General features: G+C 33.9%; 4 protein-coding genes across 7 annotated transcripts; 1 reads left to right on the top strand and 3 right to left on the bottom strand.

Moving 5' to 3' along the window:
* The first annotated feature begins 481 nt into the window (after positions 1-481).
* On the top strand, positions 482-3,703 carry LOC103489610 (NEDD8-conjugating enzyme Ubc12-like). The gene is made up of 6 exons (XM_008448832.3): positions 482-706; positions 1,373-1,496; positions 2,223-2,331; positions 2,684-2,762; positions 2,828-2,944; positions 3,157-3,703. The coding sequence occupies exons 2-6, from the start codon at positions 1,388-1,390 to the stop codon at positions 3,292-3,294; spliced, it is 552 nt and encodes a 183-aa protein (XP_008447054.1). The 5' UTR covers positions 482-706; positions 1,373-1,387; the 3' UTR covers positions 3,295-3,703.
* A 581-nt stretch (positions 3,704-4,284) lies between these two features.
* Positions 4,285-8,834, bottom strand: LOC103489609 (deSI-like protein At4g17486). Of its 4 annotated transcripts, none has more exons than XM_017044867.2 (4): positions 8,414-8,834; positions 6,159-6,410; positions 4,931-5,218; positions 4,285-4,817 (listed from the first exon to the last, which is right to left on the bottom strand). In XM_017044867.2, exons 2-4 carry the CDS (start codon positions 6,397-6,399, stop codon positions 4,573-4,575), a joined length of 774 nt encoding a protein of 257 aa, XP_016900356.1. In that variant the 5' UTR covers positions 6,400-6,410; positions 8,414-8,834; the 3' UTR covers positions 4,285-4,572. The 4 variants fall into 4 exon arrangements, with proteins under 4 accessions (XP_016900356.1, XP_050946797.1, XP_016900358.1 ...); XM_051090840.1 differs by lacking the exon at positions 8,414-8,834 and adding an exon at positions 7,543-8,343; XM_017044869.2 differs by lacking the exon at positions 8,414-8,834 and adding an exon at positions 7,241-8,340.
* A 1,372-nt stretch (positions 8,835-10,206) lies between these two features.
* LOC103489608 (arabinosyltransferase RRA3-like) lies at positions 10,207-13,344 on the bottom strand. Its single transcript, XM_008448829.2, has 2 exons — positions 12,292-13,344; positions 10,207-11,643 (listed from the first exon to the last, which is right to left on the bottom strand). The coding sequence occupies exons 1-2, from the start codon at positions 12,478-12,480 to the stop codon at positions 10,525-10,527; spliced, it is 1,308 nt and encodes a 435-aa protein (XP_008447051.1). The 5' UTR covers positions 12,481-13,344; the 3' UTR covers positions 10,207-10,524.
* A 752-nt stretch (positions 13,345-14,096) lies between these two features.
* Positions 14,097-22,805, bottom strand: LOC103489607 (putative pentatricopeptide repeat-containing protein At3g18840). The gene is made up of 10 exons (XM_017044857.2): positions 22,591-22,805; positions 22,384-22,512; positions 21,394-21,496; positions 21,215-21,262; positions 20,450-20,547; positions 20,233-20,347; positions 20,055-20,137; positions 18,868-19,426; positions 18,303-18,354; positions 14,097-16,206 (listed from the first exon to the last, which is right to left on the bottom strand). Exons 1-10 carry the CDS (start codon positions 22,675-22,677, stop codon positions 14,172-14,174), a joined length of 3,309 nt encoding a protein of 1,102 aa, XP_016900346.2. The 5' UTR covers positions 22,678-22,805; the 3' UTR covers positions 14,097-14,171.
* Positions 22,806-25,533: the final 2,728 nt, after the last annotated feature.

Raw genomic sequence — 25,533 nt, 5'->3', positions numbered from 1 at the left:
AAAATTAAGACTGATTCAAGTTTTTATTTTGGTAGGTGAAATTTGGATTAATAAGAATATTTGGAATTTTTCTTTTTAACTCAAGGATATTTACAAAGCTTTTTCAATAATTGAGAGTTATTTTCTAAATAAAGCTTTTAATAGTTTCATCCAAATCTTTTTTTAACCATTTTCAAAAGGAATTTCTTTTTTTTTTTTTTTTTAAATTTAACCAAGCTTTAAATATAATTTTATGATTTACCAAAAAGAAAAAAAGAGAAAAGAAAAGAAAAGAAAGAAAAAAAAGCAATAATGGAACGGGTGACGGTGTACAACGAGGACATGAGCCCTGCAGCAGGAGATAGCTTCCATATCTCTCTTTCACGGAAACGGGACAGAGGCGCAGTAAGTCGACCGAGCTGTCACTCACAGTACCCACGTGGCACTCTTCAATTGGTAGTTCGTAATGATGGTGAAGTAAGTTTGCTTTTTTTTCTTTTCTTTGATGTGGATGACGCCGGTCCTCAGTCGAAGCTCGAAAGCAAAGGGATCCGAATTTGGTCCTGCACAGAGCGTACGACGATAATTTTTCACAGAGAGAAAGAGAAGAGAGAGAGTTTTGATTCTGAATCAATCAACCCCATCTCCCTCTTTCTTTCTCTCTTCATTTCCGTCTTCATCCTTTCAAGAATTTGTTTCTAAATCCTTCAAATCCACCCAAGTTCCGGTCCGATCCCATCCTCCCCCCCTTTTTTATGCTTCATTCATTGATCCAAAATTATTGATTTTTGTTTGATGAATCTTATCTTGATTACCCACTTGCATCTTTTATGTGTTAAACTCCGTTTTCACGGGATCCTTATTGCTTGGGTTCTTATTTTTATTATTATTTCCATCTTTTTATACATTTTCATGCTTCTTTTGATCCAACCAGTTAATTATTGATTGAATGATTATGTAACATATAAACTATGTATTGGGGAACAGATGTGGTTGGGGAATGTGAGGAGATTTCTCTAGAGAAGTTTGGGGTCTCATTGGATTTTATTTTATTAGAGCAATTGTTGGTGATATGGTGTAATATTCACGTTTTTTTATTTCAAATTTAATTTATTGTGTTTGCAATGGTAACAGGAGATGCATTTTCATTAACCTGCTGTGTTATAAATTGATTGTTTTGCCTGGTATAGTTGAGCTTAATTTTGTTAAGTCTTTACTGTTTTTGGTACTCAAGTTTACTGATTTTTGAACTTGTAATAAAAGGAGGGAAGTAAACGTTTTTATCATCTTTAGTGGTGTAGTTTGATTGGGATTAGTCATTAGTTCCTCCAAAAGTTTTTTTTTGCAATGTTTGAACGTGGACTGTTGCTAATTTGATATCTTATTTCTACAGCACTCTGTAGGAACGATGATTAAGCTTTTTAAAGTAAAGGAAAAACAGAGAGAGATTGCAGCTAATGCCAATGGAGTACCTCCTGTCAAGAAGCAAACTGCTGGAGAATTGCGTCTTCAAAAAGGTAGTTACTTATTTTCATCTTTGATGAAGAACTGTTGACCTTGAAGCCAACCGTGAAGCATCGAGTTTTGTCATTCTATGGTTTGTTGATTGTTGATGGGTAGTCATTCTTTTTATAGAGCTGTTTATGAGAACCTATTTGGTTTGTTCTTTTCATTAGTATTGTAGTATCCATTGTACTCACTAATGTTCAGATCAGGTTCGTGTTATTAATTGTTTTTTTTTCAAACATGATATTGCATGGCCACGAGGACATAGATCATCTTTTGGTCCTGTGCCGGTCTCTCTTTTTCCTGGAACTTTATTGCTAAATCACTTTTAGTCTAGAATTAGCTTCTATCAGCCGAATGAGCTGAGAATATTACCAAGGTAGGGCGGTTACCTTGTGACATGATACAGTCAAAGTTTTGGACTCTTACTAGCTTCCACTTGGTGTAAACTCTGGAACTTTCTGTAATTGTTTTAGTTCAGTGGTTTATGTATTGAGGCCAACTGGAATAGTTTTTATAATCTGTGGCCTTGAACGCAAGTTAGCTTTCATCTTCTTGTGTTTTCTTTTCTTTGCTGAGTGATGTTTCTTATTCCAATTTGCGGTTGTGTATCATAAATATAATATAGACATTAGTTCATAGCAACTTTAAGTTTTTTTTTTTGTTATGTCATGTTTTGTTTTATTTGGTCTTCTTGTTGTACTTGGAGTTCAAGGAGTTTTTACTTTTAATTGTAGATATCAGTGAATTGAACCTACCAAAAACGTGTAGTATATCATTTCCTAATGGCAAGGATGACTTGATGAACTTTGAGGTCACTATTCATCCTGACGAAGGATATTATCTGTAAGTAGTCTCTAGTAGATATTGTTTTTCAGTTTAGTTCTAAAATATGTGCTTCTCAAGTGGAAATGCATGTGCAAGACATAACAATTCCTGAATCTCAAACATGCATGATGCATCTTATTATTCATTTGAAAAACACTGGGAGCAGAAGATATATGCATGGATGCCATATCATTTCTATCAATGAGGCCTCAATGGAACTTTGGATTGGACTTAATTCAACTGTCTATAAGCTGTGTATTTGAGCACTGCTTTTTTCATGATGTAATCATCATTTATTGGTAAAAATGTTTGTTCATCCCAGCTGTTCCTAGGTAATGAACTTATAAATCCTTCATTTTCTTGTTAACAGAGGTGGTACGTTTCTCTTCTCTTTCCAAGTTTCCCCTGTCTACCCTCACGAGCCACCAAAAGTGAAGTGCAAGACCAAGGTAACGATGCTGACCTTGTCAGCTAATTTGTTTGTTGGATATAGCTTAACACATTTGGCTTGCAGGTGTATCATCCTAATATTGACTTGGAAGGAAATGTTTGTCTCAATATTTTAAGAGAGGACTGGAAGCCCGTTCTGAATATCAACACTATAATATATGGATTGTTTCATCTTTTCACGGTATTTAATGATTGTACCATTGTCTAGCTTTACTACTTCAAACATTTGCTCATACTCGAATGACTCGATTGGAATATTTCAAATAAAATATTTCAAATTTCAAATACCTTTAACACAATGGAATATTTGCATAAATTCTAAAGAGTTGAAACCTCAAAGTTACTAGTTTGTAGGGTTTTCTTAATTACAATTTATATTTTCCATTCTTGCAGCAACCAAATCATGAAGACCCCCTCAACCACGATGCTGCGGCTGTTTTAAGAGATAACCCGAAGATGTTCGAATTCAACGTGAGAAGAGCCATGGCTGGGGGTTATGTGGGACAAACTTACTTCACACGTTGCATGTAAGATTCTACATGAATTGTAAAGCAACATATACATTATTTGAAGCATGGGCTCTGCAAGGTCGTTGAACTTCTCTGGTAAGTTAATGTCTAATGTGTTGAGGACTGTCTGATCACCGATGCAACACAAAGTCCTTTGTGATGGAGGTAGAACTTTGTTGTGTGTTTGAAGTATTGGTTTCAAATGGACGTTGGGACTGGTAACTGAAACTCTTATCTGTGTATGTATTTTCCTCTAATCTATCTTGAAAAGACAGGTCGCTCTTTTGCTATCAGTTGAAAGTACAAGGTATGTTTTTTGAGCCTCCCTTCTTTTCTTTTATCAGAGTCTACTACCTACTATGGGTGTAAATTTACTGAATTGTTGAATCACAATGATTTATTTCCTTATATATATTTCAACTTTGTAAAAATCTCTGTTAGTTTCACATTTTGTCATCATCACAAGATTGGAAAGTTCAATCATTTCCTTCTTTACGTGCTCAGACCCTTTATCTCAATGGCCATTCTGATTGTGTTGCTTCAATGATTGTGTTATTGAAAAGCTTTTTGGGCCAAGTGATAGAAACCTCAATCAGCAATTTAGTTAAGTGGTAGGTAACATGGCTATCAGATCCTAGAGAGAGAGAGAGAGAGAAGAGATTTTATAATGGATATAATAATGAGAATTGAGAACAATTTGAAATACTTGCAATTTATATTTCCATGATAGCTTTCCAAGAATTTTAATAATTATTCTGATAATAGTTTTTGTTTTTGCTTTCAAAATCAGGGATGATTAGTATAAAGTCAATTTCATTGTGATCAGTGGAAATTAATATTTGCAATATCTCCATTTGGCTACTTTGTTTCTCTCTCAACAAAGATTCTACTCTATTAAAATAATATTCAAGAATAATATTCAATGATACGATGTCTGTTGATATAGCATTATATGCGCAAATTTCAACATAGAATTGTGGCAAAAGTAGTAATGAAAAAGTAGAAATGAAACTAACGTAAAACAAAGGAAGCATATAAACTAAATTAATTCATACCTTCCCCCCAAAAACTATATAACAAAACCATAAAAAGCTAAATATACAAGAAAAAAATAATTATGCAATCTGCTTGAATTCCTATGAACTGCTATGGTGCTATCGCATGCACAATGAATACCTCTAAACTTAACATATAAATCAACAGAATCAAACGTTGAAACTGCAAATCTTCTTTTCTGCCAGAAGTGAATTCTCTCACCTGGATTAAAAAATGGCAGCAAAGAAACAAAGATGAGTTTTTGTCACCTTTCCTTCATCGACCGACTTTTTGACCCTTTCAGCTCCCATGGTGGCAGGCAACCTTTATAATGCGAGTGAAGAAACAACGAAGAAATTGAAACTTCTCGTTGATGCATTGATATTGACGTGAAGCAACCAAAACTGCTTCGTAATTGCTTCTTCTCACTCTCGCATCCTTGGAAATTTGTGTCGTTTGGAACAGTCGAAGTCTTGAGGGCCTTGGGGAGCATGCAATTACATAAATATCCTACAACCAAAATGTAGAGAGTGATTTAGGGACGTATTGATGATAACTATGAAGAATATAGCATTTTAATTTAGCAAGTAGAAAACTTGATGTTTATACATCTATTGGGTTACCTATTCTTGCAAGCCGATTCACCCATTTTGGTATGTGTTTCCCGGTTAACTTATAGCAAATATCCTCACAAAAATGGTTACAATTTTTTACAATCAGGTGATACGTGTCACCATTGTAATCTGCAGAATTGCGCTCCATGAACTCTTGAAATTGAATGGGATCCAAGCAAGTTGTACCCATGAAAATCGACTTTCTAAACTTAAACCCGGGGCAACGTCGAGGTTCAACCTCGAAGATACCACTTGTTGGATAGTCATGGGCTCCGAAGGCATATTCCACACCATGAACTGTAAGTGCATTAAAAGGAAATTAGAGATAACAATCATGATCATGAAATATTCAGTCAAAAGAATGCATCACCATGTCTAAATACTTTCTTGAATGAAGGTAAGGGCACCTTGAATGCAAAAGAGGTACTTTTCCTACTATAAACTCGGTCATCTTGATTCAATTTTTCAGTTTCGAAATAATGTTTTAAGACACTTTTTTTTTCCTTAATAAGAAACAAATAATTGTTTTCACAAGAACAAAAGTAGACAACTTAAGGGCAAGGGTCAGGGAGACCTTCCCTAGGAGAAACACAAGTGAATAAGGACCTTTCCAATCGTTAAAAGTCTTAGAAAGACTTATAGTTACAAAAGTATTTGATGTAATTGTCACTTCACTAAGAAATTGTGACACACAAAACTCAAAAGAATCATAATTATCTTTAAAAATTCTACTATTTCTCCGTTCCAAATGCACTACGGCTAGTGGTGCATCTCAGACCAAAATCTTTACTGTTAAGCCCATCAATCATCCAGCTATAGACCTTACTTGGAAGGCAATAGTCCAAATAAAAAATTCTAAACAAGAGAAACCACCCTGCCATTGTAAAATCAAAATGCAAAAAGAGGAAGAACCATTTTTGTGTATCCCAATTGCATTTTCCTTCCCCTTTAGACATGTAAATGGCAAAGAAATCTTTTGTTCTAGTGTGCATGGCCCTGTTTCCAAAAGCCGTTTTCATTCTTCCCTACCTTGAATTTATTCGACAAGATTATGGATGATGTTGTATGGATGATTATTTTAAATTCAACAGATACAAGCACAAAAGGAGATGGCAACTTCAAGCTGCCTCTTCTCCACAATGCATGCAGAGGGAAATTACCATTCCTTTGAAGTAATTTTAGGTAGCATCATCCTCACCCATAAACAAAAGATGCTACAAGAAACAAACCAACAAACCTTGAATCCCAGAATGAAATATGCCAACACCTGCCCAGTAAACGCAGCCATTTACTGTTGTCAAGTCATACACATTGAGATATACTGGAGTGTTGCCCGGACCATATCTTGATCCCTTTGCTCTTGAAAAGATGCAAAAGTGAGAACCTGATTCGCTTCTCAAATGGAGAGGTATGATAGAGTTCCATCCCTTCTCAGATATATACTTCATGTTTTGGGGCGAAATGAGGAGAACATTCATATAGTTTCGACCTGCAGAGTAATTACCAAAACTTTTATAGACGTTGATGAAAACAAGGAAAAGATATCAGCAACCATTATTCTTTTGTATAACTTATTGTTCAAACCTGAGGAAAAAACTAGAGCAATATGAAACTTATCATTAGGACTTCAATCTGCATCCCTATTTCTGAGATAATTTAAAAATGTAATCACTCAGCTTCGGCACATTCTTTCTCATCATTAAAGCTTACACTAACCTAATTGGGATCATTAACAATGTATAACTTAAGAATCAACTAAACTACAAGTAGTAACACATCATAATGGTGCAAAATGATCACATGTTGGTACCTTGTATGCCAGACTCGATAGATTAAGATATCAAATGGGAAGATTATTCAATAAAGATTGTTACAATGTGACTGCCACACCCAAAAATAGTAGTAAAAACTCGGGTGTAGCATGATGCCGTTTATCTTTAATATATAGAGGTGGTTATGAGTGACTGGTGCCCAATAGTTCCTAGTTTGAGAACCATTAGTGTGCATCCATCCACAATGTGCATTTAAACGGGCAATCGACTTGCTAGATAATAACAAACATACTGTAAGAATCTCTACGGTCTTTTTTTTGTCTTTGAAGAAAAAAATTAATCTCATGGAAGATAATTAAATGTGGGGATGAATCTTTTACTTTTTAGTATCAAAGATCAAATTTCACTTCCCACACAAGCAAACAACTTAACATAGTTTTTTACTTCCACCTCTTCCAATAAACTCATTTCTATATATAATAGCCAACCTATCAATTTCTTTATTTTAAAAACCACATATGGAAGCTACTAAGAGATAGAATAATACCACAAATCTAATATACATTTAAAGTCATAAGTTCAACTCCAAAGAGTTGAATGGTCATGGATTCTTCATATTAGTCAAGATGCACGTAAGTTAAGTATAACGACTCTTGGATATAGATAACCTAGAGAACTCAACATCCAATTATGTGATGATTCACTGACAATGGTCTTGTAGATGAGTCTGCAGGATAGATGATCCAAAAATTAGGCAAAAAACGTTAAATGGCACAGTTTTTGAAAAAATGCCAACACCCTTTGCTAATGGTCGAATTCGGGTAAAATTACTAAAGTATACTTATGCACCTGCAGAAAAGCAGGTTTCGCTCTCGCTCGTCTCACTCTCTCTTCTTTTTTCACTCATAGATCATTGTCTCTCACTCGTCTTGCTAGCATCGCTCTCGCTCCTCTCAACAATTATTGCTCTCACTCATCTCGCTTGTCTTGCCCTGTTGCTCTCAGTTTCTCGATATCACTCTTGCCCGTCTCTCATCTCTCACTCCTCTCTCCTCGGTGCTGCCCATCTTTGCCCATCTCTCACTCCTCTCGCGTGGACGCCGTGCGGAAGAAGAAGGGCACTCAGTGAAGGAGAAACAACGCTGGAGAAGAAGAGGAAAAAGAAAAAATCCTAAAGCAATAAAGGAAGGGCAATACTGTAACTTCATGTGGTCATGAAACCAACGAAGGGACATAAAAGATTTGACATTTTTTTTCAAAAATTGGGTAATTTGCCATTTTGGACCTTTAAAATGGGTCTTTTGTGCAATTATTTCCTTATAGATAGTTTATACAAAGTTTCCATAATAATTAAAAAGCTTTGGAATACATCATTAGAACTACAACACTGTCCATATATAACTACAACAAAATACCCTTTTCCTCTCATTTGGACAAGCTTTGGAATACATCCAAATGCAACTTAAAATAGACAACAATGCCTAGATAAGAACAAAACATCTTTTTTTAAGTAGAAGACGAGCGGATGATTTAAACGACGAACTTTTTAACAAAAAACACGTATGGTATATCGGTTGAGGTACACTCGCTCAAGCACAACATCTTAAGACAAAACATGTCACAAAAGCCACCATTTAAAATGACAAAAACATCCCAGGAATGGTCAAACAACAAACAACCAAAAAATGAAACCTATTATTACGTAGAAGTGAAATCAAACCTTGGAAAAGAGGGAAGTCGGTTTCCGGTGACCGGAAGCGGGAGAGAGAGAGAGAGAGAGAGAGGTTGGTGTCAATAAATGAAAGAAGAATATTGGGGAATTTGGGGGTTTTCCTCAATCAATGGACTGTTTAGAGATGGATTCAGAGAGACGCATTAGCCTTTTCAATATGCTTTGCTTTAGAAAAAAGACGGGGGTTTGCAGCATAGAAAATGCTTAAATATAAATGGAGGAAGAAGACAGAGACCCTATTTGTCTTTCCGGCCAGAAAGAGCAGCTGAGGCCAGAAAGGTGAAAGAGAAGGAGAAGAGAAGAGAGAAGAATGAGAAATGAGTGTGAAATGAAAGGTTGAAGGAAATGAAATGAGGAAAAAGAGGTGAAGAGAAAAGCGAAGGAAAGAATGTCTGAGAAATTGGGAGCTAATTAAAAGATGGAACCTTTGAAAGGAAACTCTGTCGCTCTTCCATTTCACAGTTTGACTGTCTTTCCTTTTCAAAGTTAATGTCATCCATTTTCCCTTTTCCATTTCTTTCTTCTCCAATTCTTCCTATTATTCCAAACTACTTTTCATGATATTAAAATTGGATTTCACAACTAGGATTCAATACCAAGTTCATTTCAGAGTGAACAGTTCTATTTTCTTTTCTTCCATATTTAGAATTTGATTCTTTTCGATAATTATAAAATAAACTAAAATATTTATAAGATATAAATAATACTTTATTGCTAATAAAAAAATAATATTTTATTATATTTGTGACTATTTTAAATAGTTTTATCATTTAAATAATTTTGTCCGTAGTATGTAAATTAAATTATACTTTGCGTGAAATTTGTTGACTGATATATTGTTTTATTTTATTTTATAGATTGCACGTGATTGTTAATTTTTCTTTTGAAAAATGATGAATGGAGATAGTATGGATATCATTTCTTTTTAAATCACGATCATACTAAAAATTTTGATTACCACCACATTGCCAACTATTAGTCTTCTCATTTTATTTATTTAGATCCTACTTTTAGTTTAAAATTTTTTGAATTTAGTATCTATTTGATTATGTACTTCCAAACTTATAAATTTATCATCGAATATCTTAAAATTCAAGAATCTACTAAATGCATAATTGGAACTTAGGGTTTTTATTCGAAATTTTATACATTCAATTTTATACATTCTAGCTTTTAAAATATTTGACCTAAAACACAAAATTTAAAATATTCATAGATATTATATCTTCAATTTTGATTCTTTTGATTCTAGTTTTTGAACAAAATAGAAATGTACATAGTTTGAATTGAATTAGAGAGATTTTCGAAATTGGTAACCTTAATGGCTCAAATAGGATCTCAATCTAATCCACCTCAAAATTCGAGTTGGTTTGTCGACTTACTTACTTTTTTCTTTTTCTTTTCTCGAGTTATCAGCTCATTTAATCAATCACCCCTGAAATAAACAAACTAAAGTATAGTAAAAAAAAAAGAAAAGTGAGAACGTAGTTGTTGGACAAACATTAGTTGATATAGGTCCCACTAGAACTTTTTATTTCATTGGATTCTAGTATGTTAAAGCTATTAACCAATAATAGTCTTCGTAGAAAATATGAATTGCTGTATTATGTTAAATTATTTCATAAAATAAAACTTTCAAATCTCTCTCTCCCTCTATATGTGTGTGTAAACAATAATTTCAACCAAAGCAATTTTGTCACATCAAACCAACCCTACATTGTAATTGGTAAAAATAACTAGATAAAACCCTCTCAGAAAGAAATTCATATAACCAAAACCAATTGAGCGAAGAAGTGCAAGCCATAATTCATTGTTCATTTTGTGGCCAAAACTAAGAAATTTCTTTAAAGATACAACTTACAACCAAGAAGGCCTCTTCTTTCTTGAGTATTCTTTTCCTTTTTCCTTCTTTTATGAAATAAAGCAGTACAAAAAATCATGTGGAAGACAACAATAATCACTTTGATGTGAAAAGAGTAGGATCCTCTCAAGCCTCAATTGACCTCAAGGTTTGTTAGACCATCCAACTTTGCTGTTTTTTGAGCCAATGTTTTGTCCAAGTAAAATCCTATGATCTGCAAAAGCATAAATTAAGAATTTTACCAATCTGAACCATCAGGAAAAGGATCCAGTGCATCCTGCTTTCCATTGACGTAGAAGTCGACCACGGCTTTCATTCGAGGAAACTTATCAGGATGGTAATTCACATGAACAATGACTGGCTTCAACTTTTTCAGATTATCATCCTTCCTTACAGTCTTGAATAGAACTTTGCTGTTCATAAAAAGATAGAAATCCATAGTTCTCCTAGAAGCGTAAAGCCCCTCGTAGTTTGCATGCGAAGGGAAAAACAGTTCCTCATTGAAAACAGCTTGGTCCCAGGAGTTTCGTTCTCGAGAAAGCCGGTTAGCCACACGATCTAAAAGCTCAATTGCAGGAATAGTTGGTCTAATATAGAAGAAGCCCGAGTTATAAACCCAGATACGCATCGTGTGTGCGAATCGAGCCCAACCCATTGCAGGTTCCTCAAAGACATGGTTGTATCCATAAGCAGTAGCATTGTCATGGCCATCAGTCATTGATTCTACATCGGAGTCCCGATAAAGATGATTGAAAGGATTTTGCAAGTAAACAATGTCTACATCAGATAGTAAAACACCATATCCCAACTGCAGAAACTCCCTCAGGATGCGGAATTTTGTCCCCGAGACAGCATGGTTCCCTCCTGTTCTTCCAATTGAATCAACTTTTTCATCAGGGTCTCTCTTATACACTGGAACATCATTTTTAGTGCAAAATTGAACTATTTCATCGTCCAGAGCAACCACAAGATAATTAGGAATGCCTGCTTTCTTGATGCTAGTGAACCATACTTCTAACATTGCCTTCACATTTGAATTGGCTACCGCAACTATAAGCTCTCTATTAATAGCAACTTTCTCCAATATCTTTGCCAATCTTGGATTGACAGACTCATCAGGGATAACGGGTGGATTTGTTCTTAAACCTTTTATGGTACCGAAAGGCCCGGCTTTTGACTGTTTACCCAGAGAAAGAACTTGCTTCTCTGCATGATCTTTACCTTGCTCCGCCAACTTGAGCTTTTCAGTAAGTTCCCTAATCTGTTTTTCCAGCTGAGCGTTCTTCTCCGATGCAGATATAAACTCAGATTTTAACATGTCAATTCGTTCAGATGAATCGCACGAACTAGAATCAGTCTAGTGCATAAACAGGTTACAAAATTACCATCAGATCATCAATATTGGCTATACTTCTACAACATACTCATGGTATCAGAAGGCAAAAGCTTGGATGAACAAAATCTATAGCATCTATCATATGAAGTCACAGCTATGCACACCAGAGAAGTATAAAGGCTAATATAAAACCCATTCAAAAAATCTGGCCATCATCCCAAATGATTAACTAAACGGAATTTTAGCATATGATGGAGAACCAAATAATGCACATTAATTACTGACTTGAACATTCCAATCTCCACCAGTTTTTTAAATGACGACATCCTCTCTCAAAAAGAAAAAAAAACGCACAGAAATAAACTCCTGAGATAACCAACCAAAATTAATATTAATGGGATTGAAATGCACAGCAATCGAACACCTAAACTCAATTCAGTAAGTTATTTTAGGTAGTCTGGAACTTGCAACATTAATCCACCCCATCTCCAAATCAAATGAAATTACAAAATGTTTAATCTACGCATTCAAAGCATGCAGTTTCACCATTCTCGAACCAAAGAATTAAGCACACATGAAGATCCAACAAGAGGCTCAAATCGAGATGGGTAATGAAGGAAAGAGGAAAAAACCCAAAAAGCAGAAAACAGGGCAAATGTAAACAAAAACCTGGGTTATGAATTTCACGGAACGAGAATCACGAATTGATAGAGAGCTCGATTTGAAGACCCCACCAGGGAACAAGAAGGCAAAAACGAATCCAAGAAGGACGCCGATAAATATGGCAGTCCCAATCTTGGATTTGGTGGATCCTTGCGAGGAGTTCCTCATCAACGGCCCGTCTCTGCGGCCATTCATGGCTTCCCGTTCAGCACAAACCGAAAGTTTCAGAGGGACCCAGAAGGGCGAAAATGACAATTACCCTTAAGATGATATCTTTTGAGACTTATAGAACACCGGAATGTAAGGGAGTGCGAAGAAGGAAAAAGCAGCAGATCGGTGCTATGAAATCTGAGGCAATCTGGGGTTCATAGAACTCAAAGTCTGCTGCTTCTACAGAGTTGACTTGGTTGAGGGAAGCACGGAGGCAGGTAAAGATTCATAGATTAGCATTGATTAACGATCGTTTATGGTTTAATTATTGATCAAAAGGGTAATAGGATCACAAGCCGTGGAATTTTCAATCTGGGTGGCCGTAATATACAAACCCAGTATTTAAAATTGAGATTTTTGTTTCAATTTCCATTTCCATTTATCTATCTTTTTTAGTTAGATTCAAACACATTAATTGTGCTAATTTTTCTTCTTATTCTATCAAAAAATTCATTTCCTTCCGACAAATGTTTTACCTGTAAATTATTACATAAATATGAACTGAAGAAAACACAAAATAGTCATAGATTTTAGTTAACAACATTCAACTTAAGATTTTTTTTTGAATGCCATGTCAAATGTAAGAGTTTTATGTTTGAGAGATGAACAATCAAATATAGCTTACTTAATAAATTTCAAGTAATATCTTTATCATTAATATTTCATGCTGTCTTAATTTATTTAATATAAATCATTATCGTTAATTATCAATATTCTAATTAACTTATACTAATTTAATTATTTTTAGCAATTAATTTAATTATATTAATTGAAAAGAGTATTCATTATTTTTTGTTTTATTTATTAACAAAACAATAAATTAATTAATGTTAATTGATCTTTTATATTTAATTAAATGATTATTTAATTTTAGTTAATAAAATATTTAACTCCTATTAATTATTAATTATTATGTATATCCAAACACAATATTAATTACCACCATACATTTTAAACCCAAACATTCAAATCCTAGATATTTAATATCTATATCCATGAAATAATATATGTGATCTAAAAGACCCATAAGAATGAAACTATAAACTAATACTATAGAAAATTAGCATCTTAAATCACAAAAAGGATTAGAATATAAAAATTAATTGTTTAATATAATTTCTATGGGTGAAAAGCTAATTTTAATATTAAACTTCAGTTTCAAATAAATAATTTTAAATTTAAGTATGATGGAGTCTATTGCACAAAACATTGCTTGAAAATTTATATATGAAAGACACTGCAGCATAAGCATAAATAATCTAAAGGGTGGTTAGAAAACATACATTAATGAGGGCAATAATATGGAAATAAAACCAACAAACTTTGAAGTGGTATAGACCATAACCTGAAAAGGAAAGGCCACCATTAAAAATGAATAGAAAAGTAATCACATTCCTGATCATATATTAATTAATGCTTCAACTTTGAAATAAAGTGATTGCGATGTGGTAAGTCTCTAGTTGTCATGTATGAATATAATTTAAGCATCAATATCTTAATTTTAATTCTAACCTCAGTTTGATTCACGGTTAATATTTTGGGAAATATTTGCCAGAAAAAGAGAGTTTTGTTTAAAGAAATACCTCGAACAAAGGCAGATGTATAGAACTATTCAATAAGTATTTCAAGTTTGAAACATAGTCATTCCAGACTATAAATTTTAGATCTCTTCGGATTCACAAATTAACGGCTGAAAATGCTTCATCTTTGTAAAGTAGCTCATCAGTCAAGGAGGCTAAGGTTGAATATATAGCTTCATTTTTTGAGTGAAATCTATCACCAGAAATGAATACATGGAACTTACTTTCCACAAAAACCCAACTACAACCAGCATTCTTCTTAACCTCCTTTCCTTTCATTTTCTTCCTTATTCTTCCCATCTCCTCCCAGTTTCCTTCTGCAGCATATACATTAGCTAACTGTACGTATCGAGCTCCATTTTCTCCTTCGATTACCAACAGTTCATCTTCTGCTTCTCTTGCAAGTTCAGCATTCCCATTGATCCTACAAGCATTCAGAAATGCTCCCCAAATGACAGCATCTAACTGTATGGGAATCTTTCTCATGAACTCCAATGCTTTATCTAGTTGGTTAGCCCTTCCATACAAGTCAATCATACAAGCATAATGATCAATTTCAGGATTAATATTGTAATCATTTGACATAGAATCAAAAAAATGTTCACCAAGTTCTACCAAACCACCGTGTCGACAAGCTGAAAGTAGTGCAACAAAAGTGATTGCATCTGGTTTGAGATCATTTTCAACCATTTCCTCGAAAAGCTGGACTGCTTCATTTTCCCATCCATGGTGAGCATAACCAGCTATCATAATGTTGTAAATAATGGAATCCTTATCACTAACTTCTCTAAAAATCCTTTCTGCATAAATGATACTTCCACATTTTGAGTACATATCAACCAATGAACTTGTCAGTTTTGTATCCAATTTGATGCCTGCTCGAAGCATGTAACTGTGTATCTGCTTACCAGGAGCCAGAGCAGCTTGTATAGCACAAGCTCCAATTATGCTGATAAGAATTAGCACATCAGGAACTTTTGCCTCCTTCCTATATTCACTTAAAAGTTCAAAAACTGCTTCACACTGCTGCAATTTAACATACCCAAAAAACAAAGCAGTCCACACAACAGAATTCTTTTCATCCAAGGAATCAAAAAGCTTTCTGGCTTCTGCCATGTTACCTTGAGACGAATAGCCAACAATCATTGATGTGATCGAATATACATTCTGCATCCTCAATTCTGAATGAACTGACTCTGCATACCTCATGTTATTACATTTGCAGTAAACATCAACAAGGCCACTGCAAATGAAGGGATTGGCAATCAATCTATTCTTCAAAACATAAGTGTGGACTTCCTTCCCAAGCTTCAAGCTCCTCAGATTGGAGCAAGCACTCAAGACACTTGCAAAAGTGTGTTCATTCCACCCAACCTTTTCATCCGCCATACGAACGAATAATTTCAATGACTCTTCCTCATAACCATTCTGAACAAAACCGGAAATCATCGTGTTCCATGCTACAACATCATTTTGCTCCAATTCCTTCCAGAAAAGATCCAAAGCCACATCTATCTCCCCTTCTCTACAACAAGCTGCAACCATGGCATTTCTAGAAACCGAATCAACCACCTCACCACATCCATAATAAACTCTACATGCTTCTTTAAAAAACCCACACTTAGAGTACATATCAATCAGGGAACTAGCAGCAAACACACTTAAGTCATTAGCAGTCTTCAACATGAAGGAATGCAACTGCTTTCCATAAGAAATCACACACAACTTAGCAGTTAAATTAAGCATGATTATGAGACTGAACTCATCAATTCTAATCATATCAGGAGCCGTTTGCATTTCCATAAAAAACCCAAGTGCTTTACCCTCATACCCATCAGAGCGAGCATAACCAGACAACATAGAGTTGTAAGTAACCAAATCTTTATAGACAGCGGAGTCAAATAATGCCCGAGCTGTTCTCAAGTTCTGAGACTTAATATACGCCGATATTATAGCATTCCAGGAGAAAACATTTCGTTCAGGCATTTCGTCAAACAATTTCTGGGCATCGTTAAGAAGACCATGTTTCGCATAGAAGTTAATGAGTTGGTTCGACGTGAAAATGGTGGGTGTAAATCCGGATTTGATGCCTTGGACATGGCACAGTAACCCATGTTTCAAATGCTTCATTTATACATGAATGATACTGGTTGACTTGAAGGGCAGCAGGCAGGGGGTTGAATCAGGGTAAAGGTTTCTTTGGAAATAAGAGGAAGAAACAAAGGGTTGTCTTTGTTGTATTCGCCTTCAATAAACCAACGGCCAAAAAGAAGAAAAACAACTAAGCAACTGCCGTACCAACAACATGTGGACTCCTTTTCCGATGGTCACTCTTAAAATAAAACTTCTTCCTCATTGGCAACATTAAAATACAAGATTTCAATTTTGGGATATTTCTCTAAGTCAACACATTTATAAAATTTATTTATACGTGATTAAAATGTTTTTAGAGAAATTACTTTAAATTACATAACATAATAAACTACTATCAAATCCAAACAGATAGATGTCATTTTATTGTTTTATCCATATTAGGAATATACAAAGATATTTAATATTTTGTCGGTAAAATCTGAAATTTTACTATATTTTGTAAATATTTTGTCAAATTTACCATTTTTAACAATTCTTCATTCTAAAAAGTAGATGATCGTATAAAATCTAGAAGTGAAAATGATTTTTGTAGACTTAATTTTAAAAATTTAAAATTCGAATTAAAATAGTTACTAAACGAGATCTTGATAATACGTTTCATTATAAGTTTTGTTTTTTTAAGTCTAACAATATTTGGTAGGACATTTAAATTTATTGTGTTAGTCATGGTCTAACATATATCTTGACCAACTAAAATTTAGAGGTTAATGATGAGCTTTGACATGCCCGCTAATTTATGCACTTGTTTATAATCTCTTTTTCCTTATAATTCTTTGTTAAAGTGCTTTTAATTTACATGACGGGTAAGTTTAGATTTTCTTTTCTTCCTCAAAGTCATAATATTGATGGTGATGGTGTATTTGAAAGTGATAGTCGGAATCCATGTTGATTTTAGAAAAAGAAATTCAGTACAATTGATTTAGTAAAATCAAACTATGATTTTTCATATATTTTTTGGGTAAGACAGTGTTTAAAGAATACTAGTTAAATGAAAAGAAAAATAGAACAAACCTATTTATTACTTAATCTTTTAAATACTTTTGAATGATTAGAAATCAGAATAGGAAAGATTATATAATTTTAAACAACTTTATCTTTTATGGACAGAATCAAGTTTGTAATGGAGCAAAAATTTCAAATACTGTAGAATGTCACAAGCAATTTAAGCAAATATTGAGAAAAGAACTAAAATCAAACATTGCATCAACATATTGTCCTCTATCTGATTAACTATTCGATCATATAAAACTGTACAGCACGGCTACTACAACCCTCAATTGAAGACAAAACTTGGTATTTCAAGTGTATAAGTTTTGATTAAACATGTTGGAATTTTGTTAAAATTTTTTTATGAAATTATCTTTTATTAATTAGTTATTTAATTTAAAAAAGATAAAAGATCCTCGTTTATTTTAGAAATCTTATATTATTATCTTTTTGTGATTATCCTTGAGGAAATATATATATACACTATGGAACTTGTAGATTCTGATACGATTGACGAACGAAGAAAGCTTTTAAAGCTCTTAGTCGAATATGTATTGCAATAACTATGAGCAGAAGAAGGTAGTGTGATTATCTATCTATGGTCTTGACGTGTTGATCTGTGATGATTCTTATGATGTGTAATGAGAAAGACGAAGCTGTGATCAAAGTGGTCACCTTAAACTTAGTGGGAGTATGAAGACATCGTCAAGTAAATTCACTCGAGAAAGCCTGAAGTCTATAGCTAATAAGCATGTTATAGTAGTCATATAGTTGAACAGAGATCGTATGCTGTATCGATGTATATTGACTAAGAGTGAATCATAATAATATTACTCATCAGGACTCTTTGCAACTCTTAGACATAGGCAACATTGATCGAACTAGGTTACCAAAGTTCTGTTATCTACTTCTCCTGTTCCTCTAACTATTACTATTGTTAAATACTTTAGATTTAACTAGAGGTTAATTTGATTATGTCACTCCGTTTTTCAAAACACAAGTTGTAGCAATCTTGTGCTAAAAATAAAAAGTTTTACCACTTTGATTTTTCAATTTCAAAGTTGGTAGTTCCAAATTTTTCAGGGCATGGGATCATGGAACACAATTCTGCCAGCTGTGTACACCAACCTAGCATCATCTGCATAGAACAAAGGAATACATATGTATGAGAGAAACATACAAAAAAGAAATAACCCATTTTTTAGTTTCTTTTTCTAAATAAAGTAAAAATAAGGAGTGGGTGTTAGGACATTAAGTTGGTTATTGTAACCGGTGGTTATTATAATTTGTGGGTTATTTTTATCTGGAAAAGAAACAGTAAACATTGTAACAAAGACAAAAAAAGAGGATGAATATGAAATAGTAAACACTAACAAAAAAGGATTTGAAATAGTAATACTTTAATTAGTTGTAGAATATAATAGCTCGAAAGACCAACTATTATAATTGGTTTTAGAGTCCCAGACTTGGGATGAGCTATTATAATTCATGGCATTCGCTTAAAGTTAAGAAGTCCAAAAGTAAAAGATTTAAACTCTCGTGATGTTCCATACACCAACTAGTGTTTTGTTTGTCAATAGACTTCAAGTTGAAGCTAAATTTCTCATGATCAGATGGACCCTAAATTAAATGAAACCACATACACTAGTACCTGCAATTTTGGCTGAATGAAATTCATGAGGAACATTATTTTCAGTCTCGACAGTGGCTTTGGCAGTCGCAATTCCAATGGCTGTACTTTGGTAGATATTTAAGCCAGCACAAATAGAAGCAAGCATTCCCCCAACTAAGCAATCTCCGCAGCCTGTAAGCCTCACTACTGATGCAGGAAGGGCAGGGAAGTGCATTGCGAAAAGAAACGAGCTTTTCTCGGTTACAGGAGAAACAGGAAACATATTTGGTGGACAACTCGTAGCTAAAGTTCTAAACAGTTGGCTGCAGGATTTATACTTGTTGATTTCTTCTTTAGAAGAAATTTTCATGAAGCTTGGTTGTCCTTTAGAACACACAAAAACCCCACGAGCACCAACTGTTAGAACGACGACCTTGATACCTTTCTCAAGCAAAACCCATACAGCAGATTTCAGTTGTTCAAAGAAAGATTCAATTGTAATGCTGTTGTCTTGTTTGATGGGAGAAAACAAATCTTGACCAGATAATGCATTGGCCATGGCGATCAGTTCATCTTCATTAGGTGAAGTAAAACTTATCTGCAAAAATGAAGAGGGATGTATTATTAAAGAAAATGTAGAAAAGCGTATGGTGGTAAATTAGAAAAAGTTTTCAGATATGAGACATAAGATCAACTTCGAAAACTCTGGATTATAAAAACACATGACAAGTAAATATTATTACAAGATGCATAAAACACTTAAGACAGTGCGCGAACAGGATGTGAATGAAGTTGTAGACAGAGGAAGGACAAATATAGACTAAGAATTTACTGACCGACAAGACACATGACAAATATATATAGTATTTACTGGGAGATCCTATTTTCAAATCCTTCTTTTCCTCCTGAAAAGGAATGACAAGGAAGCTGTAATGATTTACCTGTTGAACATCATTTTACCCTTTTCCATTTTTCTTAACTTTTATGCAAATTGAATTAGAGTTCGTTCAATCTCTAAATATGAGCAGGCAAGTCAGAGTCTGGTTACAATTCCACTGAAAAACCACCTCCGATTTTTTTTCATCACCATTTCCATTTTCAAAAAATGAGGAAAACAAAACATCTCAGTTAAGGAAAGAAATGAGGAAAAGAAAAAGTTCTCACAAGTGAAAGAAAACTCATCAAACTTAAAGAGAAAAGATCTGCATGAGGAGATATGAACTCACATACTTGACAACTGAAGCAATCCTTCTTGATTTAGCAACTGACACAGGCTCAAACCACACTGGAGTATTATACTCGGCAGCCACTAAAAAGAAGATGCATGAAAATAATATAGAGATCATACAACAAAGACCAATACAGAAGAGTAGAAGAAGCTGGCATTAAAATAAAGAGTAGTACTTTGGCAAGAGACTTCCAGAGCAAGCGAATTTAGATTTGCATCAACCATAAGCACTGGTGCATCTCGAATATTGCACTTGAATTGCTCAATCCATTCAGGTGTGAGAAACTTTTCCTGCATAAGGCCAGTCTCAGTTCCTTGTGGTACTACCACCAATTTTTTCTTATACAAGAACTACAATACGGAATCCTTGGAATAGATTAAAGATCCACTTACAATAGCTTCCACACTTGCCACAGCAGCTGCCAATTCTCCATGGAAATCAACTACGGCACACACAACAGCAGTGCTGATATCTTTGTGCTTCCGAATGCCTATTAAAATATGAAATTGTTTGAGAAAGTGTTTTATTACAATCTTGATCAACTCTATGTTTAATAACCAAGTAACAATTTTCTTCCGACCTAATTGATACTTTTGCTTTCACTTCATTAGTTTCCATCAAGGATTCGAAGATAAAGAAGTCAGAAGGGTAGAAATGGTTCATTACTAAGATAAAGAGTCTATTTCAAGAAAAGATCTCAAAACAGATTGTTCAATAGGCTGTTTATGCTACTGACACCACGTTAGTAAGTTCCACTGTCTAATTTACTTTTACTAAATTGCTCAAAAGGAACTACTAAATTTAGACTGTAGCTTCTGAAAGATAAAAATCAAAGGCACAACACAATCGACTACAGATTTTGTTGCAGTGATTAGTATGGGAACATCAACATTTTAAAAACAGTCAATTCAAAAGTTGATAAAAATAGTTACATTTCATATGGACATGAATTAGATTCTTTAAGGTTAAAAATACTTTCATCCTAAATCACACACATAGAATGGTCCAAAAAACCATCTACGTTCGAACACCAAACAGTGAAAGTGGGATACACTAGAATAGAAGAAAATGTCAATTGGAATGACAAAAAATGAAGTGTTATATTTCATTAAACGACATATAGCTTAGACGGAAATTACATGAATAGACAGGTTTACCTTCTGTTGATAGCCCAGCCAATCTCCAATTCTCAAACAAGAGATTCCCTATTTCGGGGGGGGGGGGGGGGGGGGGGGGGGGAACCAATGAAGCCATGAATGTAAAGAAACAAATCTGCCACTCTAGAATGTCTTAGACTCTTAGACGTACAAAAAATGATAAAAGATAAGAAAAGAACCTGCCATGTCATGTCCTACCACACTAATCAGGAAAGGGTTGGCCCCAAGCTTCGACATACATTCAGCAACATTCCGTGCTACACCTCCTAATATATAGTTGATCTAAAACAGCATATTATCAAAGGTAAGATTTGAAATATAGAAACTTAACAATAGGTTCACTAAGATAACACTGTCATCATGACGTGACAGGCTACCCATGAGTTCAACCTATTAGAAAAATATTAACACTAGGCAAAGAACAAAACAGCAAATACCAACAATCCAATGAAAATGAATCCCGCAGTCATGGTGCTATAACTTACTGGATTGAACCCAAAAATATATAAATTTGTTGTTATATTTTCATCCACATTATCGTTATTAGTAATTTATCTGAATCTTTTGAACATAATTTTCAGGAGTATTACCAGTTATTACTGAAGTTAAAATGGGTGTGATAAGTATACCGTGAACTAAAATATATGATCACCAAGAAAGGCAATCGAAAACAACATCAATTAATTTCTAGTATTTTTTACTTCTATAGAAAATTGAACATATGTTTCATAGTTCAATCCATTTGCCACGTTTTCTAGTAGTTTTAGTCCTTACTAATAGAACAAAAAGGAGAGCAAAACTGAACAAGCACAAGATAACTCACCTACTTGAACACAAGGCAATTTACAGTAATAGTAATTTATAAAACTATTAGAACCAGCTTCTTCTAGGGGAACCTTCCAATCCCTCAAAATTTAATGTTAGAAACTGTTAAGCATTACAGCTTAAGTAGGTAAGCAAACAATCTCATCTACAATAATTGGATGACAATTCAAAATCAACATGTCCTAGTAAAAATTATATACCCTTTCAAAATAGAGTGGTGTAATAAATAATTTCCCTCTGATATCTACAATATTCTACAACAAGCAGCCACATTATTCCAACCTCCACCAATAATTTCCCGAAACCTGGGACAATTCGAATTTAAATAGCAATCAGTAAATTACCTTGCCCGGAGTGGTTGACCTAGGAACGGCGGAAAAGGAGGGTATGGCGTGAATATCCAGCACCATACTTCCAACAATCACAGGCTCTGCTACCCCAGTTTGCAATTGGTTCCCACCATTCGTTTGTGCCTAAAATATATGTTTGGGCACAGTAAACCACAATGAATAGAGAAGGAAAAGAGATTGTAAGAGTAAAATGAAGCAGACCAGATTAAGAGCGTTGATGAAGTCACATGGCGGTGAATGAAGGTGACGATGAATCAAATTGATCCGCCTGTGAGCACTGTTCTCCATGGCTTTAAGTGAAGCTCTGAACTAGAAGACCAGAATTGAATTCGGTTCTTCTCCTACAAAATCAAAGAAGAAACACCTAAAACAATTACCCAAATTAAATATGATTCAACGTTGATCAACTTGGCTGGTCTTACGCTATTCGACTCGCTTGTAAATTCTGCTTTAAATCTCGTTTTCTTGTTTTTCACTCTCAAAAGTGGAAAATTATATATATAAAAGAAAATGTAACTCATAAAGTCTATACCTTTCATAAAATAGCATTAGCATATTTCTTTTCAAAATTCGTTAAGATAGGCTTAACTTGGTCGATATCCACCCACACATTTAACATTATTTTTCGATTGGTAAGAAAAGACCCTAATAGTCTTAATGCAAATCAAATGTTTATTCGTTTATTTTTTTAAAGATTGTTTGGTACACGATCGTCTAGATTTGGCTAAACGACGTAAAAAAGAGAAGGAAAGGAAAAAAGACGATGCATGCACCAAAAACAAAAAAAGAAAAGGAAGAAAGACGATAGAAAGAAATCAGATTTGGTTACTAAAATCTAGACGACATAAAAAATGAGAAGGAAAAGAAGAAACACGATGCATGCAAAGACGACAGAAAGAAATTAGATTTACGACGTAAAAAAGAAGAGAAAAAGAAGATCATTCGCAACCAAGAAAGATGATTCATAGAGGAGAAGATAAATGAAAGGACAAACCTAGAATATTAAAAAATTGCTAATTTTATACAGTTGTTATATGGTTGTAAATATTTTAATAGTTTATTATATTTATGAAAGTTTCCTTAAAATCAACGAAGAATTTTAAAAATAAAAAAGTTGGACAAACTATTTACGATCCATAACGAAATTTTTAGTCATTATGTAAAATACCAAAAGAGCATGTAAAATACCAAAAAGAAACCCTATGCAAGATCGAAAGAAACCTAAATAGCTTATTCAATTTCTTTTCAACCATGAACGCAATAATTCGACAACTCTTTCATTCTCTTCTCTACATGAGAAGCTTCTTCTTCTTCCTACATTGAAAGCAAACAACTTCATCTATCATTCTTCTTCTTTAAACTTTAGAAGCAACAACTCCATCTATCATTATTCTTCTTCTTTGTACATTGGAAGTAACAACTCCATTGATCATTCTTTTCCTTTTTTCTTTTTTCACTTCGGAAGAAAACGACTCCATCTTTCTTTTCTTCTTTCTTCAGCAAAGAAAACAGTGTAACCTTATTTCATTATCATTCTTCTTCTTCTTTCTTCATCCAAAACATTATTCATTCTTTCTCATTCTTCATTCTTCTTCTTCTTTTTTTTTCTTTGTTCTCTTTCTTTTGAAGGTATATTGAATAAACCTATCAAATAGTTTGATATGTAAGATCTTGTTTGTCTATACTAATTAAGCCTATTTTTTTCAACAAATGGAAAAGAATAGAAAAAAAAGGAAAACAAAAAAGACAGAAACATCAACAAGAAAACAACAAAATCGCAAATGAAAAAGAATGAGGTAGGATGGATTTTATATTCAAAACATATACGTTCTTTTCATTATGCATATCTAAAGAAAGAAGTCACGATTAACTAGACGACTTAAGTGTTTTATGCTAATAACTGGAGTAACAAGCCACATGAAATGATATATAGGCATATGATAATGGCCTACTGTACTAGCATTGACACTGAATACTATCATGTAGTACATAGTGAAACGTAGAATACTGATACACTATCGAATTTTCACCAAAAAAATTATTTAGATTTGGCTACCCAAATTTAAACGATAGTGTACAAAATTTTTTTTGAAAAAAATCCAAATTTAAACGATCGTGTTCTAATTTTTTTTTTGAAAAAATCGTTTAGATTTGACTATCCAAATTTAAATGATTAAATATAAACGACCGTGTCCAAGCCAAATCTAAACGATCGTGTATCAGATAATCTCGAAAAAAAAATAGTTTAGATTAAGGTGATCAAATCTTAATGATCTTGAAAAAATAGCCAAATCTAAACGATCGTTTACTAAATATGAGTATCCATCAATCACAAGCACTTTTTGTAGATTCCATTGTGGGCCTGACTTTTTTCATTTTTGAAATTGTTATACTGTGTAAATATTTGGCCACTTTCTTATATTTTTTAAAAGACCTATTTTGATAATTTAAAGAGTTTATTATATGCATTCTCTAAACCGTAGGGTCAAAATCATAAATAACTACATATGTACAATTACTAAAAACTGAAGAGCTTTCGGGAGCGTTGCCCTCGAACTCTCACCAAAGACGTGTCACATGATAACTAGAATCATATTCAGTTTCAATTTTCACGTCACATAACTTTTACTAGTTAATATAATGTTTTATTTTTAAGCAGTGCGATTGTTGAGGAAGACATGGTGAAATAAGAAACAATTGACTATATTAGTTATATTTGTTGTTTGTGAAGAAGAAGGATGGGCCGATGCGCCTTTGCATTGACTACAGAGAGTTGAACAAGGTGACAATTAAGAACCGCTACCCCTTGCCCAGGATTGATGACTTGTTCGACCAGTTGCAGGGAGCCACTGTCTTTTCTAAGATCGACCTGCGATCAAACTATCACCAGTTGAGGATCAGGGACAGTGATATTCCTAAGACGGACTTCCGTTCAAGATACGGACATTACAAGTTCATTGTGATGTCTTTTGGTTTGACTAATGCTTCTGCGGTATTCATGGACTTGATGAACATGATGTTTAAGGATTTCTTAGACTCGTTCGCCATAGTTTTCATTGACGATATTTTGATTTACTCCAAAACTGAGGCTGAGCATGAGGAGCACTTGCACCAGGTTTTGGAGACTCTTCGAGCCAATAGGCT

The sequence above is a fragment of the Cucumis melo genome, chromosome 1 (assembly GCF_025177605.1).
Source record: "Cucumis melo cultivar AY chromosome 1, USDA_Cmelo_AY_1.0, whole genome shotgun sequence".
NCBI lineage: Eukaryota > Viridiplantae > Streptophyta > Magnoliopsida > Cucurbitales > Cucurbitaceae > Cucumis > Cucumis melo.
The sequence above is the reverse complement of the archived record's forward strand: the minus strand, read 5'-3'. Positions and strand labels throughout refer to the sequence as shown.

Bases quoted from the DNA above. Each gene is read 5' to 3' on its own strand.
- LOC103489610 (XM_008448832.3), top strand. From the start codon at position 1,388: ATGATTAAGCTTTTTAAAGTAAAGGAAAAACAGAGAGAGATTGCAGCT. The intron at 1,497-2,222 runs GTAGTTACTTAT...TTTTAATTGTAG, and splicing joins AGAATTGCGTCTTCAAAAAG to ATATCAGTGAATTGAACCTA. The intron at 2,945-3,156 runs GTATTTAATGAT...CCATTCTTGCAG, and splicing joins GATTGTTTCATCTTTTCACG to CAACCAAATCATGAAGACCC.
- LOC103489609 (XM_051090840.1), bottom strand. From the start codon at position 7,600: ATGAGTGAAAAAAGAAGAGAGAGTGAGACGAGCGAGAGCGAAACCTGC. The intron at 6,411-7,542 runs GTGCATAAGTAT...ATTACTCTGCAG, and splicing joins CGAAACCTGCTTTTCTGCAG to GTCGAAACTATATGAATGTT. The intron at 4,818-4,930 runs GTAACCCAATAG...TTTTGGTTGTAG, and splicing joins GAATCGGCTTGCAAGAATAG to GATATTTATGTAATTGCATG.
- LOC103489608 (XM_008448829.2), bottom strand. From the start codon at position 12,480: ATGAATGGCCGCAGAGACGGGCCGTTGATGAGGAACTCCTCGCAAGGA. The intron at 11,644-12,291 runs GTTTTTGTTTAC...TTTATGCACTAG, and splicing joins CCGTGAAATTCATAACCCAG to ACTGATTCTAGTTCGTGCGA.
- LOC103489607 (XM_017044857.2), bottom strand. From the start codon at position 22,677: ATGGAGAACAGTGCTCACAGGCGGATCAATTTGATTCATCGTCACCTT. The intron at 20,348-20,449 runs GTAAGTGGATCT...GGCCTTATGCAG, and splicing joins TGGCAAGTGTGGAAGCTATT to GAAAAGTTTCTCACACCTGA. The intron at 20,138-20,232 runs GTACTACTCTTT...TCTTCTTTTTAG, and splicing joins TCTGGAAGTCTCTTGCCAAA to TGGCTGCCGAGTATAATACT.